The sequence below is a fragment of the Gastrolobium bilobum genome, unplaced genomic scaffold (genome assembly GCF_033153095.1).
Source record: "Gastrolobium bilobum isolate Gb01-03AN ecotype WA unplaced genomic scaffold, APGP_CSIRO_Gbil_v1 utg48999, whole genome shotgun sequence".
NCBI lineage: Eukaryota > Viridiplantae > Streptophyta > Magnoliopsida > Fabales > Fabaceae > Gastrolobium > Gastrolobium bilobum.
In genome coordinates this window covers 41680-53536 of record NW_026897646.1, presented here as the reverse complement: position 1 = coordinate 53536, position 11857 = coordinate 41680, and the positions used below count along the sequence as shown (strand labels likewise).

The window sequence follows — 11857 nt, the reverse complement described above, 5'->3', positions numbered from 1 at the left end:
CACATTTTAGCTCATGTAAAGCTTAGGCCACTTCATGTGGAAATAAACATAATTTCAATACAGCTTGAATTTTGTTTGCTAAATGAGTCAAAACATTGAATTTTGATGCTCGATTGGACTTGGCTCGCAAGTGCTTGATCAGGAACATGAAAAAGCACGTGCTTATAGTTTTAAAGTTTGTATTGCAGATCATAATTTATCTATAATAACTAAAATTTATAGTAATCAAAAAATACACTGGAGATATTGAAGTGATTAGTCAAAACCCGTGCTTATATGCTTCTTGAATTCCCAAGATCTTCCCATTAATTAAAAAGTAAAAGTTTAAAAAATTGTGATTATATAAAAAATTTAGTTTAAAAATTATTTTAAAACTCAAATTAAAAATAAGTTGTTTGGTAAATAACTTTTGTAAGTTCTGCTTTTAATTAAAATTTCCATAAAGGATATTAAAATCATCTATTCTTTAGATAAATACAAATATTATAAGAAATAAAAGACAAATGTTACAAAATGAAGATTTTAAGGAAAAAATAAATTAAAGAATGGATAAAATACAATTTATTTATTCTTTTTGGGGAAATTCTTAGCATTTTAAAAGGGAGAAAGAGATCAAGCGATTTGTCATTAGGATATAGAGTGAAATTTGTAAATATAATTTTATAAGAGTATATTTAAAAAAACCTAAGAAAAAACATATAGAAATCTTAAGAAAAGCTCCTCTGATAATTTTTGTTCAAAAAAAAAAAACAACCAAACGGTAATAAAAACTAACCCAATCAAGACTAAAAGGCTATGATTTGGAAATTTAAATAATTTAAAAGCTGAAAGAAACAGAAAAGGGGCAAAATTATATTTCACAATTGCATTCACTGTTATTTTGTCTTTGATCTATTGAGGGCATATTTTTTCCTCGCGGGGCATATATAAATGTTTTCTTGTTTAATAAAATGAACAAATGAGTTGTACTACTCACCGAAGCAGGTGGTCCTATCCCTTGCTAAAAGACACCAGTTCCATAATCCTGAGATGGTGGCCAGTGTCAAACTCTCTTGGCATTTAAAATTAAACAATACCTACTATCAAGTGAACCGACCACATTTTAATCATACAACACCAGGTCGGGAGTTGGGAACTTTAATAATACAGAAAGAGAATAAAAAGGGGGGAGGGGAGAGTGAGATATACATCTTTTGTTTCTGTATGAACTCCAACTATTCCGTGCTTCCTGAGAAATGCAGAAGCAGGGACGTCCCAACTATTCTGATGATCAAAAACAAAAATTTGATATTTACAGCTTGAGTATATCTGCTCAAAGTTCAACCTCTTGAAGATCTTCTCCAAAACTGCTACTTTTCGTAGATGTACGCATTACAGAAGACTGATCAGGCATATATGTTGACGGTGGTGACATGCCCAAAGCTTCCCCTCGAGGCTTAATTTCACCCATTTTTGGAGGACTAAATGAATCATTAAAACTCCCACTCCATGATGCTGCTCGACGTGAATGAGAAAATTGAGAGTTACTGCCACCCGTAGCTCCCTGTTTTGACATGTTACCCAGACTTGGAAACCTTTGTATGGCCGTTGACGATACATGTTTGGGGGATTGGAATGACCAATCATTCGTGGCAGATGTTGAAGGATCTTCATTAGCTGCACTATCTTCTTGGTTGCTTTCTGCTATAGCCTCCATTGTCTGCTCATTTGATGATGGTGCAGGAGCAGGAATAAAAAACTTTGCGTTGGCAGCAAGAACAGGTTTCACAGCTGGAACAGAAGGGGACTGAAACAAATTTGCAGAGCTTCCACCACCTTGGTTGAAGGTGTCAACATACCTGTATAATACATAAACAGTTTCATCAATATTATCTTTCTCTTGTTTCTGGAAACTGAGCTGGCTGCACAGAATAGCCAGAACCCATAGGTTCTTCCTGATTTCCTTTCTTTTCATCTTTGGTATTTCTGATAAACATTTTAGTTAGGCCTAATAAAAGTTAAAATATAATTTACACCTTAAATATAAGTTAACAAGACTACCCTCCATATTATAACTCTTCTCAGCCCTAATAAAAGTTAAAAAATAAATTACCCTTTAAGATTCAATTACTATGCTAGCTAAGCCCTTTAGGAGCTACAATTCTTTGTTTTTTCAATTTCAAATTTTATGATCTAATAGAGAAACTAACAGGAGGTCCACTTTACAATGCTTAACAGCTGACAAGTATAACTAAAACCAAAGCAAACCCCCGCCTGCAACAATAACATTGACTTAAAAGATTGAAATATAAGACGTTACCTTGACCGAACACTCATGCGTCCACGAGCAGAGAATTGATTTGAGCTAGGTGGTATCGGTGGCATCCCTGGAGAAAGTTCAGGACTTGAATTTCTTATGTTAGAGCCCTCATTAGGAGGTGAACCTTCAGTCTTCAATGCAGATTTCAAGTTGTACTCGTTTGAACCATTCTGGAAAGCAGCAATTGTTGGAGGTGGTGGCAGTGCAGCTTCTTCAGCTGGAAGTTCAGCACCTTCCTCTACCCATCTCTTCAGCTTTTCATCATAATAAAACTTGTTTTTCTCACCCAATTTAGCCTACATATAGAGCAGAATAAGAACCATTTGAATAGGCACACTCAGAAATAAAAAATTAAATAAAACAGAATATAAAGCAACTAATGATACCTGACGACCAGCAGCACGAGGTCTCAAGACTAGCCCCACAGTCTTTTGAAAGAGTTGTGAGCCAAAACCAAAACGAGAAAAGCGAGATGCAGCCCCTGAGACCTGTGCTTTTCCTTGTGCATCAGGGGAGGTTGTTTCCTGCAATAAATCAACCAGATTTTTTTCATCCAAGTTTAAATATATTATACTCTAACTCGACCAAAAACATGCAGAGGAAGGTGAAAATCTTAACAGGACACCATTCATAGTACTCACACACCTGTCTTGGGCTTCTACCAATATCTGGCTCTGAAACACTTCTATTAGGCTTTGCCATTCTATTATTGTCAGCTGTCCACTCACTTGAAGCAGATGGAACTAACGTTGACATGGCCATCGTCGATTGGCTAGTGGATACTCTGGGTGCCATTTGCTGGTACTGTTGTTCACTTGCATGAACAGTTCCTTGTGATGATAATGGAGCAGGTGGTGGTAAACCACCAACAACTCGATGTGCAGTGCTATCAAAAAAGTTGAGCAATTTGCCAACTAATTTTGCAGGAGCCAAATTTGCAGCATATCCACCCTGAACATAAATTATTAAACAAGAGGATAAATAACAAAAATAATAATAATGAAGTTTTAATTAAGGACAAGGAAGCACCTGTTGGTGAGTTCTAATCCTCTCATCAAGAGATAATACCAATTGTTTCCACATTTCTACTTCTGGAGCACGGCCAGTTTTCAAGGATTTCAGTATTGCTTGGCAGTACCTGAAATCAAATAATAACAATACAATAAGACAGATCATATAGAGAATAATATAACAAATAATGTACCACGAACTTACTTCAATGAGTCTGAAACCTTTCCCACTTCAGCCAGCATATATGCATAAATAAGCTTATATGGTTGAAATGGATGCAAAATAAACTGAGAATTTCCAAGCACCTTCGAATATTCATATAACTCGGTTCTCTGTCCAAGTACACGTCAGGTAAGATAAGTTTGAGTGCTTCAATATACACATCATACAAATTGAACCATATTGACATGTTCTTTTTAGAAATCAACGGATGCTGATGTGGCACGAATATGTCACGCAGAGATAGGTTATTTAAAAAGCTTGCAGAAGACAGGGTTGATTAAAAAAACTCATTGTTTCATTTTGAAGATAAACCAAGGACTGGAGAAGTAATTAAGAAAGGAAATGACATCTCTTAAGTATGTAGCCAAATATAGTAGAGAATATGAAACATCCTAGTTTAAACCTTGCAAAATCCCAGAAACTTGAGCATTTGCAACCAGAAAACCCCCCACACAAAAGCGAGAGAGCTACTGCTGGATCGACACGACGTACATGATATTTTGTGAGAAAAAGACTAAATACATGCACATGCAACAGAACAGCCAAATTTTGTGGAGGAAGCGACTTAAGAACGATAGAGATTTCAAAATACCTGGATAGCCTCTGGACTAGCATAAGTTCGAGGAAATTTCCAGTGATCTGCTCCTATCAGACAGAGTCTTGCACTGTCTGAGTATGACTCAAAGTTTGCTTCAGCAACTAAATAGCAGATGTGTGCAGCAGTAATCTAAAATATGAGTTTCAAATCAGAAGCAGAATGGACAACTTCAAAAATCATTAAACAGAAGAAAAAACAGAGTGAGAACTATACCTCACTTCTTTCCTTCCACAAGCAATCACCAAGGTGAATAATTACAAGTTCATCACCTTTGGTTTGGTTTGCAGTTATTACAGCCAGATTCTCCTCCCAATCATCAAGCATACCATTAGATCCAACCTGAAATTGCAGAGAAACAACAAAAGTTTGAGCTTCTAAGTAAAATAAAAACCAAAAACCTTTGCAACTATTGAACCAATGTATTTAACAAAACATCTGGATTGCATAGCCCTTGCATGGATGGCTTCTGAGTTTATCCTCTTAGGATCACCTGTGCAGACTGCAGAGGCATATTAAAATCACCAGGATGCCCACTACTTGAGGTATCAGTGGCGAATACTTCAGCTGGTTGCCCAGCAATTAGAAGGCATAATGTGCGCAGAGGTGACCCTGCAACCAGCTGGTGAATCGCCATTTGCTTCACCGTATCAACATAGAACTGCAATGCAAATATGGACCAAACTTACTCCCCCAGTAAAGACAGTATGAGAAAATGACTATAAGACCCAAAAGAGACTGTCTAGCTCGGGCACAAAGTATCAGCAAGGTATTAAACATTCTGAAATTTTGGCACCTGACCTGATCACCAAGTTGTGAAGCAAGAACAAGTGCAGGTCCCCACAATTGTCCTTCTTGTGCACATTGTAAAGCCTCCTTCTTTTTGCCAGAGACAAGAAGATTTTGTACCTCAGAAGCCATTGCCTAGATCAAAATTAAAATCAGTAAAGGGTAAAAAACATGAGAGGGGGATGGTCAGGAGTTAACTTAATACACACCCCCATTTGTGCTTCAGAAGGCAAATTTTGCAAGCAATGGCTCGGCTTCCCATACTGACTGAACTCTGTGCCACTCATCTTGGCAGATGCAAAAAGTTTTGCAACAACTGACTCAGGAGTATCATTTTCCTGTATCAAATACAAACCCCTAAAGTCACCAAATCTGGAAGTGGTCCCATAAGGAATAGTATTCAGGCAGTAATGTGACTCAGAATCAGATTACCTAAGGGCATGATAAGCAAAGTCAATCATGCTTTTTAAGCCAACGAAAAAGAATAAGGCACAAAAGCCAGTTGCAGAGCAATTCTAATTATAATGTCATAAACCGCTCCAAAAAGAAATGATTCACAAGTGGAGAAATCAAGGACAGATATCATCTACATCAACATAATAGAATCACTGCAGCATAGCAATCATAGAAGGTCTCCCAGATATGCATTGATTAAAGCTAACCTATAATTTAACGCTTAATAACGTTGCAAAATCTTGTGCAGAGTATAGCTCTTAATAGATTGTTGATCAACCTTGAAAACTATGGCCCGATCAATTAACAAAGATATATAAAAGAAAAAAAAAATAATTTGAGCAACTAAAGATGTAACTTACTTTTCGTGTGTTGTCTGTACCAAAAGGAGAACGTAGTTTTCCATAATGTTGACAAGCTATTTTAAGCAAGGACAGAAGGAGTCTCAACCTTTCACCTTTCTTATAATCCATATCATGTGATTCGCAGCACGCAATCCTCTCATCTAACCATTTGTATAGCTCTTTATTTCCAACATTCCCGCCGACCAATGGACCTGGGAAAGATTGCTGGCACAGAGCACGAAAATAATCACCAGTACCATTTCCAATGCTAGAAGAATCGGTGCTTCCCTTGACAACTTCCATCAAGTTCAACACAGAAACAGAACCTTGTACAGAATCCTTCAGATAAAAATGAATATACGGTTTTAATCATTTTAAGAAATCACTCATAAGAAAGTAGAGAAGAAAGAGGAAAATATATTTTCAAACACAAATCACACAAAAGCAACCACCAAGTCTTTCAGGAATCAGATGAAGCATAAATCAACACAGAAAAGAGGAATCAAGAATTAACCTGGCTTCCATATGATGAGCTCAAAAGACTAGGATCTTTCATTATGATGAGTTTTCCACCAAATCCAAAGGTTACCAGGGCATGAGGAGGACGTCCAGCTGATGAACTTCCAACATGAGAGGCATATGAATATTGATGTCCACCCTGGATTGATTGCTGGGAATAACTAAAGGACTTCTGATTTTCAGCAAAATCATTTGAAAAATTTTGTTGGTCATCAAACTTTGTGTTTGAATAATTAAACTGATGAACAGTGTTTCCAGCGGGGACAAAGCTTTGTGATTCAACAGTTCCATTAGCTAAACCATGATCATGGTTTACTTTATTGTACAATGCAACTGATCCAAAGGATCTATAAGTACTTTGTTGATCTTTGTTCACAGAAATACTTGAACCATAAGAATGATTAATTTGCTGGTTACCACCAGAAGTTATATTATCCCCTCTTTGAGTAGCAGTCTCAATTGTGTACATGTCAAAACCCTGCTGATGGTTAACACCATACGAACCACTCCAGCTTCCATCTACAGCCTGATTAACAACACCCTGTGTTCCATAATTACCAGCTTGGCTATACTCACTATACATATTTTCATTAGGTGAAACAGTACCGGTAGAAGCATGCCCATTTTCAAGTCCATGAACAGAAGACTGAATGGTTGAATTGTAAGTTTCCAATGACTCCCATTTTTGGGCAATTGTGTCATAATACCAACCAGGATACTGATGATCAAAAACCATATGTTCTGGATACCCATTATTCCCTTGTGAAACCTGACTCCAGCTAGATACACTTTCAGTTGTGCCAGTTTCAGCTAAAGTTCCAGTAACAGACTGAGTAGTTTGCTGTAGATAAGAGATCTCTGTTTTTCCACCAGAAGCAGCAGTCCAATCCACAGCTGTATTGGCTTCCGAGCTTAGCTGAGTAGCAGCTGTTTCATTATAGCCATCTATTTGATACCATTTCCCAGTGTTGTGGTCATACTTCCAGCCAGGATAAAGATCCTCCCAATACTGACTACTACTCAAATCTTGTCCATTTTCATGTTTTTCCGAAGATGCATCATAAGTTTGACCCTCTTGATATTGCACATAATTAACCGAAGTATTTAAATCATCACCTAGCCTGCTTGTGTGATTTTCTAAAGATGCATCATAACCTTGACCCTCTTGATATTGCACGTAATTAACTGAAGTAGTTAAGCCATCATTTCGAACTTCGTTACCAGGGTTCACCTCACTATTTAAATTATCATATGCATTCCCTGGAAAATTTCCAGATTGATCTCCCAACTCGCTGAAAAAGTCAGAATAAGATCCAAACCCAGTGCCTCCATTTGAATCAGCATAAAAAGAATTCCAATCCACCTCCTTAACCTCCGAACTAGAGGTTTTATCGCTCTTGCTTACAGCTGAAGCAGGCGTGGATTCCGATTCCATCCCATTGTTACCGAGATCCCTCTCACCATCACAACCAACTGAACTAGAGGACAGCAACGAATCTCCCTCCTGTTCATGTCCAGCAACCAAACCCACATCGGATTTCACAGTACCCAATTCCCCTTTGAGTTCAATCCCACTTTCACCCGTATCTGAATTCTCAAACACAGTAGCATCAACATCACTGATACTCAAATTTGCAAATGCTTTAGCGTCATCGAAATCATTCCCTTCGTCATGGCCAGACTTAACGGGCTCCATATCATCCTCAACCAGTTTATCAAAGAAATCCTCATCCGTCTGATCCTCCACGTGAAATGGAGGATTCGAAGCCATCGACCAAAACCCTAACCCTTCACCGATTCCTCTTGATCCCACCAAAGATTGAGACAAATTCGACGGCAAACTCGCTCAGATTTCACCTCTCACAATTCCTAAACTCGATGTCAGAGCTAAACGGCAACAAAAACTCGAGATCCAAAACGAAAAGCCTCAAAGTTACTGATCCTTTAAAGCTAAACCTCAAGTAGAAGGTGGAATAACCAAAACCAGTAAACAAGATCTGGTAATTCTGAAACTCACGAAATCCAATAACCAAAAATCAAGGAAAACATACCCGGGAACTGCAAAGCTTTGGGCCTCAATTCAACGCAGTAAAACGATATCAACTTAGAGATCCATGTTCAGAATGTTGCAGGCAATCGGAGACAGAAAATTTAGAGAGAGAAGAGAGAGGAAAAGCCCTCGATTTCGCACCACCCGCACCCACCACGAACAAGATACAACTACGATTCTTTTTTTTCTTTTTCTTTTTTTCTTTTTTTTTTCTTTTTTAGATTATTTTTTGCTTTATTTTATTAACCTCGTGTAAGTTCGTCTGTTGATGCGTTTTTATTATTCTTTGTCGACATATAGATTTTTTTGTATAAATATTAACAAATAGCATTTTGGTAATTTGCATGCAGTTGTTAAATTAGTGTACTGTCGTTGAAAATAAAAAGATAGCAACAAAAAATTAAGAAATGTGACCCGAAAAATATGCAATGCGACTCCCACATACAGTAATTTTTTTTTTTTTTTTTTTTTTGTGGTAATACCACATGTATTTGCCCCTTCCCATGTGGCCTTCGGCACTACTACAGTCAGAATATTATTATAAGAGATTTATTTCCATTTTTTCAAAAGAAATTTATCAATTTATCTTATTTTTTAAACTATAACAATTTATTTCGTTTGATTAAAGTTGACCCAAAAAGTCAAACCAATTTAATTAATTTGATTAATTAAATACTTTTTACCCAACACGTCACAGTGCATTAACAAGATCACGTCATTTGTAAAATTTGATTTTAATATACTCGTTCGGTCAACTTTAATCAATCATAAATAAATTTGGTATATAATTTAAAAAATATAATGAAATAATAAATTTTATTTAAAAATTGACAACTTGGTCAATCACCCAATAAACTAACCTAAAATCAATTATTGAGATATATTTCATCAGTCATCGAGAATATCATCAAATTAGTATTTTGATCATACAAAAACTAATATGAAATCAATTATTTATTTGTGGAAATTTATAACAATTTAGTCTTTAAGAATCATGATGTGTTCATAGATAAACGAAATGATTCATTTTCTATATATAATTAGTGAACTAAATTTGTATTAAAACTCTTAAAAAAAAGTGTTCATCTTTATATTTTCATGAATTAAAAGAAACAGGTTCCATATATAGTGTTTATTGATGCTGAGAAAGTGTACGATGAGGTTTTAAGAAATGTTTTATGGTGGTTCCATGAGAGAAAAAAATATTGTCTAAGCAGGCGATCAATGACATGTATGATAGTGTTATTGTAAGTATAAAGGCTTGTAATGGAACATTAAGTTGATTTTCAATCATAATAGATTTGCACCAAAGTTTTCCATAGGGGGATTGTATTGTATTAGAATTTCAAAGAATTTTAATGAATTTTTTTGTCCGGTTATTTTTGGACAAAAAATCCATTGGTATTCAATAATAATTTTAAAATGATTGAAAAAAAAGTAACGGAATATTCGATTAAGATTTTAAAAGATTATTTTAAAGTATATCCAAATCCGTTGTTATTCAATCAAGATTTTAAATAAAGGAAAAAAATATTGTGGTATTCAAAAATATGATTATTTTAATGAATTTTCTATTGGTGTGGATTTTGTAAGACTTTTAGTGAAAAATATGAATATGATGTCTCTCTCACAATCTCATCATAACCTCTAAGATTTCTTGAGATTTTTATATTGCAGTGTCTCACAATCTACTCTAGCCTTTTCTCAAAGCCAAGGTATGTCTTTTTTTGACTCTTGTATATTTTCTCGGATTTTGGTATTCCTCTTTCATGATTAGTGATTGTGATTGTCGCCTGTATTTATCAGGTTTTGGTATTCCCCCTTCATGATTATTGATGTGTTTCATTATTTTTCTTTTACTAAAGTTGTATAGAGTTAACGATAAAGATGTATCTGATCTCTAAATAATGTATGTGCTCACGTATTCAATTTGAAATTGAACTAATAAGTTTACCACATACATTCTCCGTCGACCTTCTTCTTTTGTATATTGTTTGGATTATAATGAACATAAAATCCTAATATTCTTCGTGTTTGGCAATGATACATATTAAAAATCTTAATACTCGGGTGGCAAACTCTCTCTATATATATATAGAGAGAGAGAAAGAACAATATATGTGCTCTGTTTTTGTAAGCATGTACTCTCTTTTTTTCGTACATAACCATTAGCTTATTCAATATTTTTTTTTTATTGTTTGTTGATTGAACTATTTAATGTTGGTTTGGTTTACTCATTTAAATAAACTTGTTTAAATTGTGATGATATAATCTCATTTAAAATTGTTTTAATTATTGTCTAGTTTAAATTTTATTATCGTAAATGAATTTAGATTTCATACTAATTTTATATGTATTGTATAAATAATTAGGTAAATATTTTCTAGTGGATTGTGAACTTTCCAATCGATGCTAATTTTTAGCTCCATTTCGAGGTGTGCAATATCATCTGCAAGATTTTATAGGTCATGGTAATAACCCTCAAAATGAAAATGAATTGATAAATTTTCGTAATGCATCATCGAGAAATGTAATTGAGAGGATATTTGGCATTTTTAAATCATTGTTCATAATTTTTAAGTCAGCACCTCCATTTTCATTTAAAACATAAACAGGGCTTGTGTTAGCATGTGTAGCATTACACAATTTTCTTCGCAAAGAATGTCGTTAAGATGAATTTTCAATTGAATCAATAGATGCATCTTCATGATCTTCAGTATCACTAGTTAATGAAGAAGATAATTTTTAACCTATTGGTCAAGCCCAAGAGCAGAAACGAAAATATGTTAATGCGTGGAGGACTAATAGAGCTTTAGATATGCGGAGAGTTGTTGCTTAGTAATTCTGAATGTATGTTAAAAATGATATTAGATTTTATGATTGATAAAATTATATTAGGTTTTACTTTTTTATTAATATCATTGCATTTCTTTGTTTTTTTTATTGACTTTTGTAATTTTGAATGTTTGTTAAAAATGCATATGATTTTTTAAAATCTTCTAAATCCATATTGTCCTTTCAATTCTTATAAATTCTATTAAAATCCTTTAAAATTCAATCTTACGAAATTTTAATTGTAAAAAAAGTCTTTAAAATCCATCCAATTATAACTAATCTTTTAAAATCTATAATATTTTTTATCTCAAAAAAGTCTTATAAAATTCTAATCCAATACACTTCCTAAGTCCTTATCTTGTTGCCTTAACTACAGATGAGCTAACAAAAAAATCCAAAAGGAGACGTCATGGTGTATGCTTGAAGATATTATGCTTATTGATATGATTAAAGCTGGTGTCAACAAAATATTAGAATTGTGGATAAATATATCGAAGTCTAAGGGTTTGCATTAAGATGGAGTGAAATTTAGTATATAGAGTAGAGTGAGTTTATGACGATAATAAGAAGTTCAAGATTTTGTGCATATGTCAGGATAAGAGGTACCAAAAAAAATACTTTTAGATACATGTCATCTATATTGTGAAAGGGGTGTAAAACATAAAATTATAGCAAGTTGGATGAAATGACATACTCACATACTGCATTAGAATTTTTGTGTAAAAACAAAATTCTTTTGA

General features: G+C 34.5%; 1 protein-coding gene across 1 annotated transcript; it reads right to left on the bottom strand.

Moving 5' to 3' along the window:
* Window positions 1-869: 869 nt before the first annotated feature.
* LOC133308951 (protein transport protein SEC16B homolog) lies at window positions 870-8501 on the bottom strand. Its single transcript, XM_061509677.1, has 13 exons — window positions 6228-8501; window positions 5732-6052; window positions 5126-5254; window positions 4929-5051; window positions 4621-4788; window positions 4344-4469; window positions 4125-4259; window positions 3515-3642; window positions 3329-3437; window positions 2945-3250; window positions 2686-2823; window positions 2300-2595; window positions 870-1838 (listed from the first exon to the last, which is right to left on the bottom strand). Exons 1-13 carry the CDS (start codon window positions 8001-8003, stop codon window positions 1313-1315), a joined length of 4281 nt encoding a protein of 1426 aa, XP_061365661.1. The 5' UTR covers window positions 8004-8501; the 3' UTR covers window positions 870-1312.
* Window positions 8502-11857: the final 3356 nt, after the last annotated feature.